At 54.8% G+C, this 22955-nt stretch overlaps 7 protein-coding genes across 7 annotated transcripts; 3 read left to right on the forward strand and 4 right to left on the reverse strand.

Annotated features, from left to right (window-relative positions):
- Positions 1 to 793: 793 nt before the first annotated feature.
- G6M90_00g082100 (uncharacterized protein) lies at positions 794 to 2614 on the reverse strand (the record flags this gene model as incomplete). Its single annotated transcript, XM_014687955.1, has 1 exon — positions 794 to 2614. The coding sequence occupies one exon, from the start codon at positions 2612 to 2614 to the stop codon at positions 794 to 796; it is 1821 nt and encodes a 606-aa protein (XP_014543441.1).
- Positions 2615 to 4680: 2066 nt separating this feature from the next.
- Positions 4681 to 5772, reverse strand: G6M90_00g082110 (uncharacterized protein; the record flags this gene model as incomplete). Its single annotated transcript, XM_014687956.1, has 2 exons — positions 4681 to 5471; positions 5526 to 5772. 2 exons carry the CDS (start codon positions 5770 to 5772, stop codon positions 4681 to 4683), a joined length of 1038 nt encoding a protein of 345 aa, XP_014543442.1.
- A 386-nt stretch (positions 5773 to 6158) lies between these two features.
- Positions 6159 to 6694, forward strand: G6M90_00g082120 (uncharacterized protein; the record flags this gene model as incomplete). Its single annotated transcript, XM_014687957.1, has 2 exons — positions 6159 to 6167; positions 6224 to 6694. 2 exons carry the CDS (start codon positions 6159 to 6161, stop codon positions 6692 to 6694), a joined length of 480 nt encoding a protein of 159 aa, XP_014543443.1.
- A 310-nt stretch (positions 6695 to 7004) lies between these two features.
- On the reverse strand, positions 7005 to 9281 carry G6M90_00g082130 (uncharacterized protein; the record flags this gene model as incomplete). Its single annotated transcript, XM_066131192.1, has 4 exons — positions 7005 to 7530; positions 7593 to 8281; positions 8343 to 8641; positions 8714 to 9281. 4 exons carry the CDS (start codon positions 9279 to 9281, stop codon positions 7005 to 7007), a joined length of 2082 nt encoding a protein of 693 aa, XP_065987411.1.
- A 2264-nt stretch (positions 9282 to 11545) lies between these two features.
- Positions 11546 to 15664, forward strand: abcE (ABC multidrug transporter E; the record flags this gene model as incomplete). The annotated part of the gene is made up of 7 exons (XM_066131193.1): positions 11546 to 11698; positions 11761 to 11948; positions 12005 to 12059; positions 12112 to 12710; positions 12763 to 13781; positions 13857 to 13913; positions 13968 to 15664. The coding sequence occupies 7 exons, from the start codon at positions 11546 to 11548 to the stop codon at positions 15662 to 15664; spliced, it is 3768 nt and encodes a 1255-aa protein (XP_065987286.1).
- Positions 15665 to 17658: 1994 nt separating this feature from the next.
- glxK (Glycerate kinase) lies at positions 17659 to 18925 on the reverse strand (the record flags this gene model as incomplete). The annotated part of the gene is made up of 2 exons (XM_014687960.1): positions 17659 to 18272; positions 18337 to 18925. The coding sequence occupies 2 exons, from the start codon at positions 18923 to 18925 to the stop codon at positions 17659 to 17661; spliced, it is 1203 nt and encodes a 400-aa protein (XP_014543446.1).
- Positions 18926 to 20633: 1708 nt separating this feature from the next.
- Positions 20634 to 22354, forward strand: vrtL_2 (Efflux pump vrtL; the record flags this gene model as incomplete). Its single annotated transcript, XM_014687961.1, has 4 exons — positions 20634 to 21176; positions 21232 to 21644; positions 21710 to 21839; positions 21902 to 22354. 4 exons carry the CDS (start codon positions 20634 to 20636, stop codon positions 22352 to 22354), a joined length of 1539 nt encoding a protein of 512 aa, XP_014543447.1.
- Positions 22355 to 22955: the final 601 nt, after the last annotated feature.

The raw sequence follows: 22955 nt of genomic DNA on the forward strand, positions 1-22955 counted from the left end.
GACTAGGGCCAGCGGCGCGGCAGACGATCCGTCACTGGTGCTCTGTATGCTTAACCTGCAGATGATGCCATTCGTCAGTCTATTCGCATTTCTTCATGCTGACCTTGCACTATTCATGCCTGGCAGGCTGTCCACTACAACAACACACCGCATTGGCAACATCTACGACATGGTCCGCAATGGCGGAGGCATGTTCCTGGCATAACTGCCCTCGGCTGTATTTGCCTTCTACATATCTACCTCTATGCGTCCAGCTTCAAGCTGCCACCGGCAAATTCCCTACATTGTAATCCTGCGACTAACAGCCCATGTATCCAATTCATATCCATCCATCCAACAGCCGGACCTTCTAATCTAGTCAGTCCATGTACCCATTGTCGGAATCCAGAGGAGGTGTTCCAGTAAGATTCACGTAGGAAATTTCATGAGACTTATGTTTGTACCGTGTATCAGGTAACCTATTTCGAATTGTAAAGACACTTGATCCACGGCCGGCGGTTTGATTGCCCCCATAAATTGCCCTCACTTGCCGCATTCATCGTGTTCCGCAACACGCGGAGGGCTAACGCGTCGGACATGTCTTCTAGGCAGCAGTTTACAATGACGCGGCATTGCGCTTGCATAAACCCTTGCCCGCGAGCTTGAATGAAAGTCCAATGTTCCAGTGTTCCGATTTGCCACGCCAAGCCCGACAGCATGCGTTGGCGTGGTGTGCGCGTCCCCGATGAACACCAGGCATGCATGCCAAAAAAAAAAAAAGGATCCATCGTCAAACAATGTTGCTTTGGCAGCTTCATGTAAAGTCGTAAACCATTAAGCTCTCTCGTCCGTCCCGAGCCTCCTTCAGCACCACCACCATTTCTTCGTCAAAACCGACCCAGTTCTTCGTATCATTCAAGTCGGCCACAATCCTTGGCGTCGCAGAACCTTTCATCTCGGTGCGCCGCTCCCCATCATCACTTGGCCGCCTTGGCCGTACCTCGACGCTGCTTCCGCTCACGCGCCCTTCTAGCTCCCAAACCCGAATCTCGTCGCCACGCGTGCTGATACTAACTGCTTTTCCCCGCGGCGTGATTTCTGCGTCGGAGATGCCCGAGGTGTGGCCCCAAAGACGGATGCCTGGCGAAATTGAGAGCGATGAAGCAGTCGAGGTGCAGAGGTGAAGAACTAATGTGTTGTCTGGCAAAGTGGCAAGTAGGTAAGGGTGACTGTAGCATAGCCGGATAGGGCCGTCTTCCTCAGGCTCCAGCGGTATTGGAGAGCGGGCCCGTGAGTGGGAAGGTGAAGAGGACGGGGATGACGTTGCTGACCTGCGAGTTTGGGTTGGCAGTGTGTAGGCAACTCTCGAGGTAACAATATCTGGCGTCGCCGATCCAGACGGCCTAATGTCCAGGTCCTGTATGCCAATAGACCATCCCCCGACGGCGTCAAAGGTGTATGCGATCGAGGCAATGACTGAAGTTGCCATGCGACGTACTGATAGGGCAAGCGGTGGCCGTGTGGTGTGAGACTTGAGCGAGGTGAGAAGACGCGGCTGGGTGAATCGGGAGCCCGGGGGAGGAACCGTCTCTCCAGACTCAGCCACTGATGACCTGCGCACACCGCCCTCGGGTCCGATATCTGACTCTCGAGTTGAAGCTGTCCCGTCGTCCGGGTGCTCAAACGAAAACAGAGAAATAAATCCAAGCCTCGAAGCCGTAAATATGTACGGGTGTGCATACGCAATGGCGACTAATTCGCCAAAATAATTCTTTGCATGCTGGTACAGTATACCAATCTTTCCAGTTTTGACGTCCAACTTCCAGATGGCAAAGGTGCCGTCTTCGAAGCCCACGGCCACATCTAGTCTCCCGGTATTAAGTAGCAAGTCATCAACTGCCAAGCAGCTGGGCTGATTTGTCTCCTTATTGTTCCCAAGGTCTGCTTGTGCAATAAGTCGCCTAGTTTTGAGGTCCCACGCCCTCAAGCCCGAGGTCCCATCCACGGTGACTGCCAGACCATCGACCACCTTGACCATGGTCTGCCATTCTGCCGCAGGGGTGTCTCGTTCGACACAACGGACCTGAACTTCGTCGACGGCGCAGGCCCCCCGAGCCCAGTTGTGTCGCAACTTGTACTGCTTCTTCCAGTCTACGAGCTCCCCAGGACCAGTTGCCGCAGTTTCGTTGGGTCCACCGACAAAGCCGCCTCTTCGCCCCCATCCCCCGTCAGCCCAAATGGTCTTGCTGGTCGAGTATCGTAGCTTACTGGAGCTCCGGGTGGATCCTGTGCGGAAACCAGGGATCATATGAGCTCGGGGCAAGATGAATCGGCGGTAGTAGTGCGGTCGCCATAGTTGTGAATCAGACGTGATGCGGTTGAAGCGCCTGGACACGGGAGATACGCCAAGGAGCGTCTTTTCATCTAGAAAAGAGAGAATCCGGATGAGTAGCTCGTCGGATAGCGTTGATATAATATCACGGGTATGCAGCGAGCCTATAGTTCGAAGGCGCTTGGTTAGGGGCTGCGACGACGGTTGGTTCGGTTTCGCGTCAGAATTGGTCTGGGTGCAGCTATCGTCACGGTCTTCCGCCTCTCTATATTGGACGAGTTTGCGCTTGTTCGGCATAGTCATTGTCGTAGGCAAAGCAACTCAACAGACGCCGCCAGCTCTCTATCTCGTAGTTAAACAGTGAAGGCTCATTCGTGGCAGAGGAAAAAAGGATGTGCCATTCAGACGAGGGGGACGGCGTAGCTAGGTGCGGCGGCAAAACAGCAGCAGCTATTAGTCACCGGGAAAGAGAGTTGCCCGCCAGGAAGAGAGACAAGTCGAAGAGGCAGCCGGTCGGAATAAGACAAGACAAGACAAGGCAAGACAAGACACGACGAGACAAGAGGCCTAGAGGGCTGGTCTGAAAGCGCTCATATCGATACATCCGGGACGCGGCAGGACTGGGGATTTTATGGAGGATGTCGACAACAAGTCCATGGTGGGGGGTTGGGTTGGGGTTCACCAGGGAGTGACGCGCCATTGGCTAGTGAGGGACGGAACAGTTAAAGGAAGGAAGGAGCTACCTCGTGGTGACTACCGAAATAGGGCAGGAGCCAGTGAGCTGCAGCGCACGTCCTTGAAATGTTTGTAAAATGCTGCCACCGCCAAGTGCCGAGTTGTTCCTGGCCAGCTCTCTGCCTCTCATCCATTATCATGGCCTTTCCAGCTTTTCAAGCGTTTCCAGCTCTGCCCCTGGGTAGAACAGATGCAGCCCATGTCTCCGCATCACGCTCTCTGCCCCATTGATGCTCAAGATCCAAGGCAGCGACATGTCTCGGCCACCCCACAGTCCACGCAAGTCTTTTTCGACCCGTCTCCAAACTCAAACCATTCGCCCGTCAAATCAGTTCTAGCAGATGGACGCTCGGCCATGGGAGGCTCGCAAAGGACTATGCCAAACTAGGCATCGATTCATGGAATATGATAGATGCGGGCTTTACTCCTCTCAGTTCGACCTCCCCAAGCACAGATGCGGACTACCAAAAGAAACAATTGTGCGGTCGAGCATCAAGCGCGTCATCTAATCACATCCATTGCTATCAAAGTACGGAGTACTCTGTACCGAGTACATACTTAGTGCGGAGTGACTACGCTACTAGTGAGGTCCAAAAAGCAAGGGGCAACGAGCTGATTGTTTTGCTTTTTTGTGGCAGGCTGACTGTTGACCAATTGTAGGTGCAGGACCAGGATTGGTTTGTCTCCTCGAGGCCTGGACCCTTGTTTCCGCGACTGCTCCTGACGGTCGGTGTTAATTGACGACGAATTACCGAATCCCCTTCGGTCTCGAAGCTTTGCTGGGATGAATATACTAGTATTGAAAAAACGGTGAGCAATTCGTCGATAACGAGATGCTCCGAGTTGCCGCACAAGCCCCTGAACATGTTGACTTATCAATTGACGCTGTGATGGCTTGTGCTGTCTGGCAGAATATATTTGGCTGTCGAGAAGTATACACTAATATGCTGTCGTGTATTAGAGCAATGGGCGTGATAGCCAGGTACCTATTGGGGTCAAATGCCTTTTGCCTCCCACTGTAACTGGGTAAATGCAGCAGATAACTTGATGATGCCTGTCCAGCACACTTGGCTGCCGTCGTGATGAATTTCGCATGTAATGACAGTGATAGAGACCGTGCTACCCTTCCCATCAGCTCAACACCATACGTACATACTCATACGGGTCGTGGTCGATGTAGATGAAGAGCGCCATCTAACCACGCCGCATTCCCGGCCCAAAGAGATGTACCCCTGAACATGGAAAAACCACCAGACGACTCGGAAGAACAAAAAAGGCCGCGGATTTTCATGTCAACGGCGCAATTGGAGCGAGATCAGATGCTGCACTGGCCGCCGTTCTAGTCCCGCTCACCGGGCGCAAAAAGGAATAAGCTTTCACCCTGCGTCTTCAGCCGCCAACGGTTATTGCCGACTCAGATGCTTTGACTCGTCTTGCACCATCAGCTACATGTAGGCCATGAACAAACCTCGGCGCCTCACGCAAGCATCCTTCGCATCTTTGCACTCTTTTCGAACCCCCCCTTTCCCCACGTACCCAAGCAGCCGTGATTATTCTTATATCGTTAGAGTACGGTAGTAGTAGTACTCGGTATGCTCTCGGGAATCATTCTACATCCAGGTCTCGTCATCATATCACATGCCCACGCTCGCAAACAGCCCATCATACACCTTTCCCACCCAGCCGTCCGCCAATCCCCCCCTTGCCACAACTCCTAGCCCCCCTATCGCCCACAAGGCCGCAAGCCCAGCAGCGACTCCGTGAACACTCAACCACTTCCTCCTCCGCTGTGTCCTCGTCTTCTTGTCCACGGCCACGCTCCCCCTGCCTCTCCAGCCCTCTGTCGACGGCGCCATGCCGAACCACCGTGCCAGCCCCCAGACCATGTGCCCGCTCGCCGTGGCCAACAGCCCGAGGTACGCGAGCCTCGACGTGACGGGGTGCCTGGCAAAGCCGTGCGCGACATACGCCAGCCCAATGTTGGAGCTGTCCCCCTCGACGGCGAGCGGCACCACCCTGTTCATGAAGACGTGTGCCCCGTAGAATAGCGCCAGCGCATACCCAGACAAGGAAATGTACGTCAACGGCGGCCACAGGCGCACCGCGCCGCCGGCGCCCTTGCCCGACAGCGCCTCCCGCATCCTGTGCAGCGCGTACATGCCCGGCGTGCCGCCCCCGTAGCGCTCCATGTTCTGCCACCGCCGCAACAGGCGCAGGGCCAGGCCGGCGCCGACGTGCAGCACGACAGGGAGCGCGACGAGCACGGGCTCGGCAACGGACGTCTGGTAGATCTCGCGCGTCATGAGGAGGTATGTCTCGGAGCCGGCGACGGACCGCGTCACCGCGGGTATCAGGGACACGTTGGCGAGGTGGAGGGCCGTGAAGACGCCCGTTGCGTAGGACGAGTATCTCTGCACCCGCGTCACTGCTGTTCATGTCAGTCGTGCGGATGGGAGGACGGCGCGCTGCGAGGACGGACAGTAGTATATGGCGCTGCGGCCGCTGCTCAGGCCCAGATGGCTGGTTGTGCCGGCCGAGCCGCTGCGTATTGAGCTATCTCCGCCTTCGTTTTGTGATGTGGTGTCTTGGCCGGCGGGGAGGCTGCTCTGCTTGTCGGCGGCAGAGGGCGACGGCGAGTCCATGGGCGACGGGTCGAGCTGGAGGAGGGAGATGAGCGTCGCTTGGGAGTCTTTGTGGTGCAGGCTCTGCCCGCCTGGGGTGTCCATGGCTCTCGCGCGACGGTGTGGGAGCCCGCGCGGAAACACGTCGTCCTGCGGGTTGACGAGATGCGACTCGATGTTGTTTTTGGCAACGTGGAATCGGGCGCCGACTCTGATACCAGACAGAATAAGTTACATACTTGTAGCTGCCTGGGGAATCTGGCGTCTGGTTGCATGTGCGGCGCCAGTCGCGTGGTCACGCTAATTCCGGCACCTGTCAGTGGCTGCGGCCCCTGGAGCGGAGCCCACCTCAAGTCGATGCCTGCATGTGGTGCTCAGTGCTCCAACGCCCACTTCACCTCCCGACGTCCGTCTCCCATCTTCGCACCCCAAGCTCTCTCTCTCTCTCTCTCCCGACAAAGGCCGTGTCCAAGCAGCCTTCGTCGCCCGCCATGCCTCCCGTACGTCAAGAGCCCGTCGCTGTCGCGATTTCCTGCCAAGCTGACCTTGCCCGCAGCGCCACCAGACCCTGCCCCCGGCGCAGACCTCGTCGGCGCGCGAGGCCCAGAAATCCTTCTACTGCAACCTCTGCTCCAAGGGCTACTCCCGCATGAACGACTACGAGGCCCATCTCTCGAGCTACGACCACTCCCACAAGCAGCGCCTCAAGGACATGAAGGCCATGGTGCGGGACCCCAACGCCGGCGCCCGCGCGAGGAAGGCCGAGGCCAAGGCCGAGGGCCTGGTGAGCATCAAGCTGCCCGGCCAGGAGGGCGGCTCGGGCAGTGCTGCCACGGGGGGCTTTAAAAAGGGCGGATTCAAAAAGACTGGGTTCAAGAGTGCCTTTGCGCCGGCCGACGGTGTCCAGAAGACGGTGCAGAGCGCGCCGAGCCCGCCCGTCAAGCCCGTCTTGAAAGACTCCCTGGTGGAGAGCGACACGGAGGACGAAGGGTACGAGGTCTATGACCCACGGTATCCGACCGACTGATTCATATCTTCTCCTTCTCTCTCTCTCTTCTTTACGCCACGAGTATGACACAATGACAACGGTACAATTCGGTTTCCTAGCGTGCAACGCTCATGTTATTTTTGACTAGGAGATGGATTATATGCAAGGAGCAATCGGCCCGTGGGCCAACTTTCGCCAACCCGCCTCAGTACACCACCGTCATAACTTGTGCCGAGCCAAACTCGACTTGGTATAGGTTCACATGCCATAACTCATAACTACGTGATGATCCCGATCTCAACCCCAAAACAGGAAAAAAAATTAAATAATCAACGCCAGGTAAAAGTCATTACATGGGAGAGGTTTGTTGTGCCAGAGGTACCTGCGGAGATACTATCTGCTGCGGCTGTGCCGCTTGCTGCTGTTGCTGCTGCTGCATCCACCGATATGAATCGATATGCGATAGATCTTCCTCCAAGAGGCCCATCATATTGCGGTTCCCGGAGAACCAGTCCGCTATCTGCGCGGCCTGACCACTGAGTGGCGGTGGACCGCCGGCCGCGTTGGTATTTCCCATGGTCTGGTCCTCGGTGGGCATAAAGCCCAGCTGGCTGAGGTACATTTCGAACTCGTCGCCGATGGGGACCATGGTCTGGTCCTGCTGCTGTTGGGACTTGGCTTCCACGTAGAGGCCGGCCACGTCGCACATGACTTGGCATAGACGATAGAGCTTCTCAATCGTCTCCGAGGCGTCTCTTGCTTCGTCCAGAGAGTCGACGAATTCCTGGAGTAATCGGAGGTCATCCAGGGAGCCGGTTTCGATGACGTAACAAAAGAGGACAAAGAATGGCGCGAATGGGGTAAGGAGAAGGTTCCTAGGATCTGTATCAACATTGTGTATCATTAGTCATGAAGGGAATGGCCAAAAAACACGTACCAGTGGATGTAAATTGATCTGAAATAGCCGCCTATCGTAGACCTCTTGGTGCACTCTTGGTGCACCTTCATGGCTTTTCGAGCCGTGGCCAGGCACTCGTCGCAAAAGCGACTGACTGAGCCTTCAGGCGCGGGGATGACGCGGTATACCAGTGTCAAGGTGACCTGGAACTGAACCTCGTCGCCTCGCAAGAACACGTCCACCAGATCAGATGAATTGACTGCCTTGAGGTAGGCGTACGTCTCGTTACGGGCCTTGTCGGCCTCGACTTCGAATTTTCGGCACTCGCTGGCCAGGGCTCTTGCTCGTTCAACGAGATCTGCCGGTGGGCTTTTCAGGGCGCTCGGGCTATATAACTGCTCGTAGATTCGACTTTGCAGATAGCTCATCTTGATCCAGAGCGTCGGAATCGTTGACGAGTCTTCCTGCCCCAGACCATCAAACTCGAATACACGCGGGATATCAATGTCGCACTCATGTATGACTGGGGCTCGACCAAGCCTGAGGCCTAGACCTTTGTCAAGAGTGTACACATGCCAAAAGAGTATCCGCTTTAACTTGGCTGTTGCTGGCGGGTCGAATTTGAGCGATTCCGAGCGATGAAATCCACCAGTCTGGCAGAGCTGAGCCGCCATGCAGGATAAATGCCACGCGACTGAAGGGCGGGATACATCCACAGCATAGAGAGCCTGGGTTGAATATGTTAGCAAGACACCTCCATGGTCCATGATTGTTTGGGGGGTTACATACGCCTAGTAGTAATGCTTGAACATTTTCGACTCTTGTTGCCAGGAATAGGTGTGTATTCGCGAGAGCAGTCTCAAGGTTGGCTTGACTCTGACTCATATATGCGTGGTACTCGTCCCGTGCCATGGGGTCGGTAGCAAGTGAGTTTTGCTCCATGAAAAGGTTATAGAGCATGGCATTTACAATTATGAATGTGGCGTCAGAAAACTCCTCCGTTGCAAAATACACTCTGCGACACAGCCCGGTAAAGTCTGGCAGCCCGACGAGCGAACACATGATGGTGAACAGGGTTGGCGGAGCAGCTTGTGGAGTGTTAGTTTGCCTCGCTTGAAGTATACGGGGTGAGAAAAGAACCAAAAAAAAAGGGATGGTACCTTTGGCGTGCTTTAAAAGACTCACAACTGCCTGCATGGGCGGCATAGGGAGCTTTGAGATGCCACCTGGTGGCACAGGCTTCTGGAGAGGAAACCGGGGACCGTGACTTATTGATCGACGTTTTTGCATCTCAACCAATTGGCTAAGGTTATTCAAGCCGGCAGCCATCTTGGGATTTACTTCGCGGAGGGATGTTCTCTTGACGGCACTCTCGAGGAACTCGCTGGCAAAGGTGGTATGGGCAATCAAGCCCGTATCACCACCGTAGGCGGATTCATCGTCGCTGCTGTCAAAGTCGCCAGTTGAGGCAGCAGTTGGGATACTACTGCTACCGGTTTGTGGTGTGTTGCCTGCGGCCGTCGGGTCACCGTGAAACTGGATAGGTGCAGCTGGATTGGCGATATTCTTGAGGAGTACCTCGATATTGCCCAAGCGGCTTTCAATTTGATCAATCTTCTTCTCACTGTGGGTGAGGTACGACGGATGAGTCTCCAAGTCAGCAGTTTGTTCTTGCAACGTAGGAGCAAGATGAGGTGCTATTGCGAGTCTGGCAAATTGTAGTTGCATGACGGCGTTTGCGAGACCAAGTCAAGTTGAGACGGTCATGACGCCGACAGCAATAAATAAATAAAGGGGGCTTGTGAGGGGTTGCTCGCGAACGAGGTGTATTGAGAAGGTTTGTGGGATATCAAGGCAGGCAGACTAACTATTGTGATGAAATGAGAACACGCTGTCGAGGTTCTTTCGGCCGCTGGCCGGCGCCTGTGGAGGTGCAAGATCGTTTGGCCGTGCGGCAATTTGAGCATGGCCAGTCCTTATCACAGCGAATCTATATACGGCCAAGATGAAGCTACAGTCAGCGTCATGGATCATGAAGGGTGGAATGGGCGCAAGCCGCGCAAAGGCCAGACGTGGCCGGGGCCGGAGAGCAGGCCAGCCGCAGGGTGAGATGCGCAAAGAGGATGGTGAAGGCTCAAGGGTCAACTGGTACAAATGTATGTAGTGAAGGGCATGATTGAATGGTGATACAATGGAATGACGGCGCTCATTCCCCCATTGTCGGCCACCCTGGGGATGCAAGGTGGTACTATGACGTACCTTTCTTAATCGACATTGATCACACTGCGACGCGCAAAGACCTAGTGGTTAGCACAGATGCTCCGTGGACGAATTGGCAGCGATGAATATCAACCCAAGACACAATTATGCAGGCAAGAATAGGCGAGGACGGCGGCGACGGATCCGCGACACGGCGACACACAGCAGCACGGGTCCGAAGACGGCAGCAGATGGATGAAGGGTCCAGGGCATCTTGCGTCCTCTGCCGTACCTTGAGTGCAAACAGGACTCCGGGATGCGGCTTGAATACAACTTACAGCTCGGCGGCCGCTGGGATCGTCGGCGGCCGCGGAGGCAACTCCTCCGTGAGACAGAGCCAGGCCCTGGGCCGAATTCTGCATGGCCCTTCTTTTGCAGGTTTGTCTTGGGGTGGAAAGCGACGGAGGGGCGGCAGCTGGAGGTGAATAAAGTGCAGTTCCAGTTTCGCGGTCCAGCCCTACACCGAAGGCCTGCTGGAAACGATTACTGGTTGGCACTATCAAATCAGAGCTTTTGGACGGGTTCAACGGATGTCGGTGTCAGATTCCATTGATTCCACCTAGGCGAAGGATTGGCGGGGGGTGCCACCAGACCGGCCACGGCCAACAGACCGGAGTTTATTGCGATGGCCACACGTCGACTTCCTCTGTCTGGGTCTTGGTGCGTCGGTGCAGGTAAATAACGGCCGAGTTTGCCTTCCGTCTTCAGCAGCGGGCCCGAGCAGAAAATGGCAAATGGAATGGCTAATGGCAGATGGCAAATGCAAGCCCTTTGGCTGGCGATGGAAAGTAAATTGTGGTGTACAAAGTCGACGGCTTCTTGGACGTGATTGGATTAAAGGCAAATCCCTTCGCCATATGACCAATTCTGGTTGCTCGGGCCCCGCGGACGCCGCGGCAGCCGCAGAGGCTTCGTCCTGCCAAGCTGCGTGGCTCCTGCCTTATCCTGCCGTTGTCGACTGCGGCCGCAGACCGAACCATGCCAAATAGAGACAAGCTCGGAGCACTTGAGGGTTTGGCGGAACGCCAACCGCTTCGGCGTGACTTGATGCAACGCAAGGACCACGCGAATCTCGTCAATCGACTTGCCATCTCCCATGCGAAGCTTGTTGCTTTGTATGACATGTTGCGCTTCTGAGTCTTCCGGCCCGCTACTCCTGCCCTTGACCCAGACCCGAGCATGACGGGTATCGCACGGCCAGACCCCCTGCCTGAGCTCGGCGGACTGGCGACTGACTTGACCAGGATGTGGCCGACTCATTGACGACAATCAGAGAACTTTAGAATATTCGGCACAGAGGACATGCGGGCCGGGCCAATTCATGTGGCGGATTCTGACTAGGCCAACTATTTCCTACTACGCCAGCAATTGCCTTTCCTGCTCCACCATGCCGACGACGCAAATCTTGTCTGATCCCGCTTCCTTGTATAATAAACAAATCTCCCTCCTTGACATGGCCTAGAGATCGGCGAGTCGTTCTGCACCACGGGCCTCCAATCAGCTTGACGGTGGCCGTCTTTCTCCTCAAGCTACGCAAGCCTGGCCATTACACAACATTTCTGGAAAGACACAGCCCACCCCGCAGCTGGTATATCGACTGTCGGAGCCGTCTCGGTCACGGAACAAAGGAGGAAATCTCCATGACGTGTTTGCCTCGAAGCCACCGAACTCGCCCTCTTCATACTAGTTTGAGATAAACTGTGTTACACCTGTCCTTGACCATATATCTACGCATGGGCGTCGAACAGAAAGAGGCGGCCAAAGTTGCCTCGCCGCTCCCCGGCAATTCCCGCGAGTCTACCACCACAACTCCCGAAGAAGCTGACCAACCCGACGTCAAACCCAATAAACAAGCCAGTGGAAGCTCAAGCTTCACATCTTTTCTCGTACGTCACTGCCAAGCATGTCCTACTCCAAGTCTAGCGTGGAAGTTGACGGGAAAACCTAGCGTGTCTTCACATACAACGATAAGCTAGGATGGCTCTTGAACGTCATCGCCTGCCTGGGCATGATAGGTGCAGGCGTAGTTCTTCCTCTGATGGACGTTGTGTTTGGAAAGTTTGTCAATACGTTTAACAACTTCGTTACCGGCAAGTTGTCGCCCGATGGGTACATGGACGAAGTTGGCCACTTTACGTAGGTTGATTCGTGCCCTTTTTATGCCACCTGTACTAATAGGGTCTTTCGCACAGGTTGTACTTTGTATATCTCTTTATTGCCAAATTTTGCTTGACCTTCCTTTGGACGGTTAGTTTCGAGACGTATCGCTGCCTTGGGGCCCCGGCACTGACTGATACAGGGCCTCGTCAATATTACTGCCATCCGCACAACCAAGGAACTTCGAGTCGACTTTGTGCGACAGACTCTGCGCCAGGAGATCTCCTTTTTCGACAGCCCTTCCTCATCGGTATCTGGCCAAATCACCACCAACGGAAATCTCGTCAACAACGGCATATCAGAGAAGCTTGGACTCATCATCCAGGCTCTCTCTATGTTTGTGGCTGCCTTTGTCGTTGCGTTTATAGTACAATGGAAATTGACACTCATCACACTAGCCATTGTGCCATTCAATGCCATAGTCACACTGGGCTCCATCTATGTAGATGCATTGTACGAGTATAGGATGTTCGATATATACGCCGAATCGGGGTCGCTTGCTGAAGAAGCTTTTGCCACCATCCGCACCGCCCACGCGTTCTGGGCCTTCCCCAAGCTTACCATGAGATTTGACCGGATATTAGAGAGGGCTCGACAGATTGGCAAGAAGAAGTCTCTGGTCTATGCTATCATGTTTCCCATTGAGTTCTTTAGTGTCATTGCAGGATATGCGTTAGCCTTTTGGCAAGGAATGAGGATGTATTCTGATGGCGAGATTCAAAATCCGGGCACAGTCGTTACGTGAGTCTTGAAATATCCATTCTGGTCATAATCTATTGCTAACCTATTGAAGCGTGATTTTTGCCGTCCTGGTGGCAGCCCAAGCTCTCACGCAAATTGCACCACAGACAATTGCCATTTCGAAAGCAATGGCTGCGGCTCAAGACCTCTTCGCCATTATTGACCGACAATCCGCGATCGACTCTCTTTCAGAGGGCGGAGAGACCATCGAGAATTTCAAGGGTGATATTAAACTTCGCAAAGTGCGCTTTGCGTATCCCTCCCGTCCCGGTGTTCCGGTATTGCATGGATTAGACTTGGATATTCCATCGGATAAGACTACCGCGCTGGTGGGTGCCAGTGGTTCCGGAAAGAGTACAATATTTGGGTTGCTAGAGCGTTGGTATACCTACTCTGCGGGAACCATTACACTTGACAATTCCAAGCTAGAAGATCTCAACCTGCGCTGGTTAAGGACCAATATTCGACTCGTTCAACAGGAGCCTACTCTTTTCAGTGGCACCATTTACCAGAATGTTGTAGATGGTCTTACGGGCACGGACAAGGAGGGTTTGCCTGACGAAGTGCGAAAACCTCTTGTGATTGAGGCCTGTAAAGCGGCCTTTGCTCACGACTTTATTGAGGATCTGCCAAGGGGGTATGACACGTGGATTGGCGAGAGGGGCGCGTCGTTGTCGGGCGGCCAGAAGCAGCGTATTGTCATTGCCCGCAGTATCATCTCCAACCCCAAGGTGCTCTTATTAGACGAGGCTACTAGTGCTCTCGACCCAAATGCCGAGAAAATTGTCCAGGCTGCACTGAACAATGTTGCCAAGGGCCGGACCATGGTTATTATTGCCCATCGATTATCGACGATTCGTGATGCGGATAACATTATCGTCATGTCCAAAGGCGAAACTGTCGAAAACGGAACACACTCAGAATTGATTGAAAGGGCAGGAGCGTATGCTCGGCTTGTTCGAGCCCAAGACCTGGGAAAGACGTCTGACTCTATGGGAGATGAGCCTGAGCATGACAAGGATGCGCGGGTAGTCGGCATGGAAAAAGAGCTCACACGGGCCTCGACGACGGGTACGATGCATGAGGAGACGAGGGCCAGAGGGAAGCATTACGGCCTACTACACGGACTAATATTAGTTCTTAAAGAGCAAAGGACTCTGTGGTGGCCGACGTTTGTTATTTTTCTGACCTGTGTTGCTGGAGGTAAACTATCCCCATTCAGTGCTTCGGCCTTCTCATGCTAATGTTCTTCTATAGGCGGTACCTATCCGGCACTTGCCGTCTTGTTCTCCAAGACGATGGAAGCTTTTGAAACGATTGACGTTGACAAGTGCAACTTTTTTGCTCTCATGTTCTTCGTTGTGGCCTTGGGAAACCTCGTGCTATATGCTGTTGCTGGGTGGTTGTCCAACATTGTTGCGCAGACTACCATGAAGTTTTACCGCGGCGAAATCTTCAACAACACGCTCCGTCAAGACATGCCATTCTTTGACAAACCCGAAAACGGAACAGGGGCTCTCGTGTCACGGTTGACATCAGAGCCCACCAGCCTCCAGGAGCTATTGTCAATGAACATCTCTCTCTTGGTCATCTGCATCGTAAACCTCGTGGCTAGTTGCATCCTCGCCATTATATCAGGCTGGAAGTTGGGATTGGTTCTGACCTTTGGAGCTCTTCCATTCATCGTGGGTTCGGGATATATGCGGATCCGACTAGAGTTCAAGTTTGAAGAAGACACCGTTGAGCGCTTCGCCAAGAGCAGCGCTGTGGCAGCTGAAGCAGTCATGGGGATCAGGACAGTCTCATCCCTTGCGCTCGAACGAGCCGTGATTGAGAGATACCGAGAGAAATTACAAGGTATTGCGCGCCATGCTATTGGCAGCCTTGGCTATAAAATGTTCTTCTATGCACTCAGCCAGTCTGTGTCCATGCTTGCCATGGGCCTGGGGTTCTGGTATGGCGGCAAGCTTGTGTCGACGGGCGAATACACGTCTGGTCAGTTTTATGTTATTTTTATCGCGATTGTCTTCTCAGGCGAGGCTGCCGCTATGCTATTCCAGTATACGACAAGCATTACCAAGGCCGGGACCGCCATCAATTATATTTTCCGGCTCCGTCGGGACCGAATTCTCTTTGATGATGGCGATGGCGACTGGCAACCCGAGGGTAATGGCACCATTGCCGAAAAGGAACTCGGTGGAAAGGGCACGGAAATGATCTTTGACAAAGTCCAGTTCTCGTATCCCTTACGGCCGAAGCAAAAGGTCCTCCGCGGCGTTGACGTGGCCATCAGGCCGGGCAAAATGGTGGCCTTTGTAGGGGCCTCTGGCTGTGGAAAGTCCACCATGATAGCGCTCCTGCAACGCTTTTACGATCCGACAAGCGGCGAGCTCCGTGCCAACGGTCGAGATGTGAAGAGCCTCAATCGGTGCAGGTACCGTCGCGACATGGCACTTGTTCAGCAAGAACCCGTGCTCTACCAGGGGTCCATACGAGAAAATATCTCGCTGGGCATTGAAAAGGGCAATCCGTCAGAAGCACAAATCATTGAGGCTTGCAAGAGCGCCAATGTATGGGACTTTGTCTCGTCCTTGCCAGAAGGCCTTGATACGGCATGCGGCAACCAGGGTCTGTCGCTGTCGGGTGGCCAACGCCAGCGGATTGCCATTGCACGAGCCTTGATTCGCAGGCCCCGATTACTGTTGCTCGACGAGGCCACAAGTGCCCTGGACACTGAATCGGAAAAGGTTGTGAAGGAGGCGTTGGATCGTGCGGCCGAGGGCAGAACGACTATTGCAGTTGCCCATCGACTAAGCACGATTCGCGATGCCGATGTGATTGCCGTGTTTGCCAAGGGGAATATAGTGGAATTGGGGACTCACGACGAACTGGTGGATAAGAAGGGCATGTACTATGAGATGGTGCTGGGGCAGTCGTTGGATCGGGAGTCTTGATAGGCTTGTGGCACAATGTATACTATTATAGACGGGTTGTAAGCGGCCAACTTGTGTTTGGAAGGAGGCGTCGAGTGTATCCCCGGCGGATACTACGCCATGTATGGCGCTTGGTCTGTATCGTTGCTTCTTCGCGACGAGGTCACTACTCCGTGTACATTGGAAACGAAAATACCAACACTACTCCTCACAAACGTTGCGTTGCTAGCAGCTGATTCCGAGTAGGATGAGGCCGTGCCAGAGAGGATATTGGCTTGTTATGTGTTCCTTTACTGATTCAGAATCGAGCGAAGGCAGCCGATTTGGAAACACGTCGGTTGGTGTAGTCCACCAACACATTTGCAACTCTCTAAAGGTACACCGCCCGACCACTCCGCTGTATTCGAATGCGTCTGGCCCTGGCGGTTGAGCGCGAGGCTTGCCAAGCCCGAGGCAAGGTGAAGTTTCATGTAGTAGCGTTATCAGCATCGGTGTCAGTGGGTGTCAAAGGCTACGCACAGATAGAGAGAGTGAGTCAAGATGTGCATACACGCTTAGAGGGGAAGCCAACGAGACAAGTGGCTTGAAGCGTTCACTGCGGCGTTGCAATTGAATGGTATAGAGTCTGAGATATGTCCCTTGGCCTTGCAGTTTGCAGTCACAAGTATTTGATTGTTGAGTGCTGCCGAAGGGATCGAACACTTAGAAGCCCTCACTCTGCATCGAAAGTAAATTCTTGGATGCTTTGCGACGGGGATGTACCATGTCTCTTGTCGGGTAGGAGCATGTCGGCTTGGTGACGATATTACCCGGCTAGATCGTAGCAGTTGATTAGCTTTGAGTTGAAAATAGTAGATAAGCTTCTGTTGAGTCAACGAGGCGATAATTGAAGGCCCGAAGGCACGAATCACGATATTTGCTTTTTCTAGGGTCTTGTTCAAGATGAGGACTAGGATGAGACCCGGGGTCATCACAGGGGTTTTCAGGGGCTCCAACAGGGTATTAAAGGGTCAGTCAATTTCCCGGGTTTTCAGTGCCTGTATTCGGGTCGTTCAGACACCACTAATGTTATCTTTTTGCTCATGAATGCGCCTCAATCCACTTTGTAAATTGCTGTTGAAAACTCAACAGCTTCACGGCTTTCCCTGCCGGAATGTCCGGGAAGGAATGTCGCGTGGTAACACAAGTTGAATACGACGTGATTCAAGGGCAGATGGAGAAACCAGGCGACACGATGAAAGACGAACTGTACATCTGGCAGAGTCTCTTCTCAGAGACCGCGCGCCCGTGACGCCCGTGACGCCCGTGGTGCAGTCTATACAAGACGTGGTCCGTCCCGTCCTTGTTTTCGGAACACCATTTATTTGTAACGTTGTCTTCACTTTGCGCACACTATTACTGGAAATCACCATGATTCCATTTAGATTCGATGATGCATCGCCAGCATAGGCCCGGTTACCCGGAAAACCCAAAGCGCTATACCTCGCGGTGGCTAACTGGGTGCTTGGCTGGGGGTTTGAATAACTTTGGGAGTTGAAATGCTTATCGCATGATTCAAGTGCCCAAGTCCTAAGAAAGATGCCTCTGTGAATCTGTGAATTCAACTGTGTCAATGACATGTCTTTGTACAGGAAATTTTACCTCCCATTGCAACCGTTATTGGCAGAGTGATGATGTATCAAAAGATAATTGCCAACTGCGTACTAAGCTGTTACTTCATAACTGTCCCCCAGACGTTTCATGACTCATGAGCAAGAGGCAAACTCAACCAGGGTGCGCCAATCAGAATCAGGTGCTGGAAAAAAAAAGAATCAAACGGCACAAACACGGCATCAGGCAGATTATAAACAAAAAAGGTACGTAGCTAAAGTAAAATACTTGGCTTGATATAAATGACTATTCCTGGAATATGTGCTATAAGAAACGCTTTCCATCCCCCACAACAGCGACAACCGGTATGTGACTAAAATCCTCATCGACTACATATGTACTGATGCAGTTTTCTTTCGACCATGCTACAGGCCATCCCGCGATTGAAGAGACAGACCAACCTGGACGACCCTCATGGTCCGCTCCGCCGCAGAGGTGAGCAGGCTCGCCGTCTGCTGTATAGCATCGTCCAAGCTCAGCGGAGAGTCTAGGATACTCGAAAAGGCCGAGAACCCATCCTCATAGACGCTATTTGCGCCCGTGCTAATTGTGCCCACCAAGGCAATCACACATGCCCCCTGCGCCCTCGCTTTCCGCGCAACTTCGCCCGTCATCTTCCCCTTTGTGGACTGGGAGTCGAGCGCGCCCTCGGCCGTAAAGACAATGTCCCAGCGAGAGTCGAGCGTCTGCTGCAGCTGGAAATATTCATCGATGGCAGCCACTCGCGGCCGGAGACGGGCGCCGAGCAGAAGGAGGCCGGCGCCGAGGCCGCCGGACGCGCCACCACCGGGGGCGCTCGACATGTCGTATCCGAGGAGGGGGGCTGCCACACGGGCAAGATTGTCCATGGCTCGCGACAAGACGTTCACCTGGGCGGGTGTTGCGCCCTTTTGCGGCCCGTAGACGCGGGCGACGCCGTTGCTGCCGCAGAGGATGTTCTTGATGTTGCACACGGCTTCCATCTCGATGGCCTGCCCGCCTTTACACGGCGTGTGTGAGCATCGGGAGGTCCGTTTCCGGTTCTCGGTAGGGAAGGTGCTTACCTGAGCGGGAATCGAGGAGGCGCGGATGAAGGCCGTCTAGGCAGATGCTGCGCAGGTGTATCAGAGAGCCGCCGCCCGCGGCCGTGGGCAACTCTTGATCGTTGTCGTCGAGCAGCCGGGCCCCGAGCGCCTGGAGCATGCCGGCGCCGCCGTCCGAGGTGCCGGAGTCTCCGCACCCGATGATGATTTTGGTGCAGCCCTCGTCGAGAGCGGCGGCTATGAGCTGGCCGACGCCGTATGACGTCGTGGCCGTCGGGTCCCGGCAGTCTCGGCGGACGAGCCGCAAGCCGGCTGCGCTCGCCATGTCCAGGACGGCGGTGCGCTTGTCCTCGCCGATGACGCCGTAGTGCGAGGGAATGGGCGTCTTGTGCGGTCCCAGCACCGTCATGGGACGAATTTCGCCCCCCTTGGCGGCGACGAGGGCGTTGCAGAAGCCTTCGCCGCCATCGTGGACGGGCATCCGGCGGACAATGGACGTTGCGTTGTCCAGTACTCGCCTGATGCCCTTTTCGATGCAGGCGGCGGCTTCGTCTGGCTCGAGGCTTTCTTTAAAGCCCGAGGGTGCAATGAGGATGCGAAGAGGCTTCATGGTGGCCATTTGATTGTGCTGAACTCCGATGCGTGGGAAACTGACCGGGACATGATCTACATTCAGGGGCCGCATAACACAGATATATACATGGAAATTAGGCCACGTCTCAGCGTGATGCCATGGACCCGGATGGGAAGAGAGACGGCGCCGTACCGACTCTGCCACCGCCATGTGCATTGATGACGAAATCTGGCATCTACACGGTGTTCCTGGCCTGCTTGTGCACGTTTATTTCCAGCTTCAACCGGATGTGCGGAACAGGGAAACTAGAGACTGTATCGCCACGACGGGATACGGCCCCGACTTCAGGCGCAGCGCTTGCTGTCTACAAGGCAGATTGTCGAGGCTGTGACAAGGTGTCTCTGATGGCTTGCAAAGCACGCATGAATACTTGCCAGATTAGATTCAACTTGGTGATGGATATCCACACCCGTGGGCCGTTGGTGTGTTGCAATACATACATGAACGTGTTTCCGTGGACGGGCCTTAATCAAGTCCTCTGGCAGTGCAGCATCTCGGCGTTGAAAATGGACTGATTTAGAACACGTTGGAGCGCTAGCAAGTCCACAAGACGCCAATTTCCCGACCCAATGCGGCATTATAGGGGTAAGGGTATAGTAGTGAGGTCTGATGGTGTTATCTGCAAAGTTTGGCCCGGACAAAAGAACTTGTTGTTTTGGGCCGTGACGCTCTCGAGCCCTGATCCTGGCCCCGGGTCGAAAAAACATGGAGTGGTGACGGCCAGGAAAATTTCGAGCCCACGAATGAACTGCCTGTTGATGGGTATAGACGGCATCCATTAATGATTCTCATCATATAACTACATGTATGACATGACGACGCTGGGTATACTCTAGAGCATCTCTGGCATGGCCCAGTTTCGCATCGACTGAGGTTTAATTTTGGCCGCATGAGGAAAGCGGCTTGGCCCAGCTGCGCCGTACCGAGTCCCCGTACTGGACTAAAGATAGAAACCGCAGCAGGACGTCGGATCGGATCATGATCGGAGGTTGGCCGGGACGTTGCATCCTGTGCTGCTGCTGGACGCACCGCACCGTCATGGCCATCCATCCCATCCTATCCCGTCTGGGGAACCGCGAGCGTCGAGCGTCGAGCGTCGAGCGTGTGGACGTGTGGTCTGGTTAAAGTTGGGCCCGGCCTCGATGACCACGCGACCACTTGCCTGATGCAGCCGGGAATATCATGTTTGCGTTGTGGCGCAAGGGCCGATCGCCGCGTCACTCATGCAGCTTCTCTCCTTCTCCACGGCGACTCCACGTCGTCGCGGAGCCAGGGACCCAGTCAACAAGCATAAAGATAGTCCTAAAGATAAAGCCCCGTGAGCTGGTTGGCTGGCCCCGTCCAACGATGCCATGGAATGGTGCGCCGAGCCGGTTTGAGGCCATTTTGCGCTGCCTCGGACAGGACGGGCCAAAAATATCTCCCCCAGCCCCAGGCCAAGTGTGCCTTGCAGGGCTGAACTCTCCCGCAGCCCGCTTCGACATGTGTTGAAACTTTGCAAACCAGCATCCTTTGCGTTTTGGAATTCCAAAAATACCAGCGCCGGCGGACGGTGAACTTCCGGCCATGGCGGCTGTTATAATCCTGCGACGCGGCGTCGACGTTTCGTCCGAGCCAGCCATGTTGGCAAGTCACACCGCTCCCTTTGCTTCCCTAACCTCCAAAATAGAGTGCCTTGATCGACATGAAGCGCGGCTCGTGCCCCCCGTCGCCTCCTGTTCCCCTGCTGAGCGCCTACGCGTGCGACATGGCCGCGTCGGACTCGGCATCGCATGACGTCGAGGCCTACCACGCCGCCGGGCCCGACTTCAAGCTCGACACTGACGATCCCATCGTGGTGTCGTGGGACGGGCCGCACGATCCGGAAAACCCCAAGAACTGGAAGGCAGGCCGCAAATGGGGCATCACCATTCTGGTCTCGTGCTTCACCTTCATCTCGCCCTTCTCGTCGACCATGGTGACGCCGGCCATGGACGTCATCGCCCGCGACCTCCAGGTCCCCGCGGGCTTCATGCAGCAGCTCGTCATGACCATCTTCCTGCTCGGCTTCGCCCAAGGACCGTTCGTCCTGGCGCCGCTGTCCGAGATCTTTGGCCGCGCCATTGTGCTCCAGCTTTCCAATGTCATGTACTTGGTGTTTAACCTGGCGTGCGGGTTTGCCCAGACAAAGGAGCAGATGCTTGCGTTTCGCTTCCTGAGCGGCGTGGGCGGGAGCGCGCCCCAGGCTGTACGTTGGACGTGACTTGAACAAACTAAAGACGATGTGCTGACTCGACGGGCAGATATGCAACGGCATCCTGGCCGACTGCTGGCGCAAGGAAGAGCGCGGCAAGGGCCAGGCCATCTACGGGCTGCTCACGTTTCTGGGACCGGTGCTCGCGCCTATTCTGGGGGCGTACGTGTCCATATACACGACCTGGCGCTGGATATTTTGGTCGACGTCTGCTTTCGACCTCGTCGTCCAAGTCGCTGCCCTGTTCTTCCTGAGGGAGACGTACGGCCCTAGGATCCTCTTGCAAAAGGCGAGGCGCCTGACCAGGGAGACTGGCCGGAGGCATGTCACGGAGGAGAACCGGCCCTTGTCCCAAGTGCTCCGGCGTCGCATCTTGGTACCGTTCATCATGTTGTTTGCCCATCCTGCCGTGCAAGTACCGTCTTTGTATCGGGCGTATCTATATGGCGTCATGTATCTGGTGTAAGTAGAGCGCAACAGACTCGCAGACATTTCTCATCACCCACAGCTAACAATGGAGGCGATAGACTGCACACATTTCCTCTTGTATGGGTAGGCACGTATGGCATGGCCAAGGGCCCCGCGAGCTTGAACTACCTGTCTCTTGGTATAGGATTCATCATTGGGCTTCAAATCTCGCACCCGTTGATTGACAAGGTTTGCAAATCATTCCCAAATCAAGGCGTCCTGTGGCCATGATGCTGACTCTGCGTGACCAGCTCTACGTCAAGTTTCAAACCAAGTACGGCCACGAGGATGGCCTGCCCGAGTGGCGCGTCCCGCCCATGATTATCGGCGCCGTGCTCTGTCCCGTCGGCCTGTTCGTGTATGGATGGACGGCACAGGCAGGGGCACACTGGATATTGCCCAATATCGGCTGCGTGATACTTGCCACGGGGCTCATCATTGCTTTCCAGAGCGCCCAGGCATACGTGGTGGATGCGTACAACGAGCACTACGCAGCGAGCGCCGCCGCCGCCGGTGCCTTTGTCCGTACAATGTTTGGCTTTAGCTTTCCCTTGTTTGCGCCGAAAATGTACCAGGCTCTCGGCCTTGGATGGGGGAACTCCCTTCTTGCCTTCACCACCATTGGCATTGGCGTAGTCAGCCCCGGGCTGCTCTGGTTCTACGGACACAAGCTGCGGGAGTGGAGTGGAATGGGAATGAGATAGGCACTGGCTTTGCTTTCCACAGATGCCGGCGGTGGATGCGAGTTGGAGGCTGTTGTTGATTTCTCGCCATGTCGGACGCGGCACGGCATGGCGCATCATGTTTGCCTGGCGAAAAGGAGTGTATTGGTCACATTGTATCAACTGCCTATTTGACATCATGTAGTTGGATGCTTCTCTCCCCGTGCCGTATTCTCATGTGCCGATCGAGGCTGTCCTTGCGTGACGTGCCGTCACTGGCCAACTTGTACTTGCACCCAGCCACCGAGCAGTACCACCTCGTCTGAGCCAACGGCCGTCTATGGACGGAATTGACGTGACGTTAAAGTCCTGCGTTCTGGCTAAAGGCCCTTGTGCAGCTGGCCACGCAACACTTGAATGGGCGGGTATGCTGCTTGAGGTGCCGACTATTTTGACCGTGTCAACGACGGGCTGGAGAGCGCGCAACGCAGAGCAACTTACGTCAGTGACCGTCTGGAAAAGACTTCCCAGCACTCTGGGCACTGGAAGAGACTTGAAACAGCCGAGTTTTGTTGTAAATGGTGGTCAGATCGCCGTTGCAGGTTTTGGAGGGCATTCGCGAGCCTAGATGTTTCTTCGCCTA

The sequence above is a fragment of the Metarhizium brunneum genome, chromosome 5 (genome assembly GCF_013426205.1).
Source record: "Metarhizium brunneum chromosome 5, complete sequence".
NCBI classification, from domain to species: Eukaryota; Fungi; Ascomycota; class Sordariomycetes; order Hypocreales; family Clavicipitaceae; genus Metarhizium; species Metarhizium brunneum.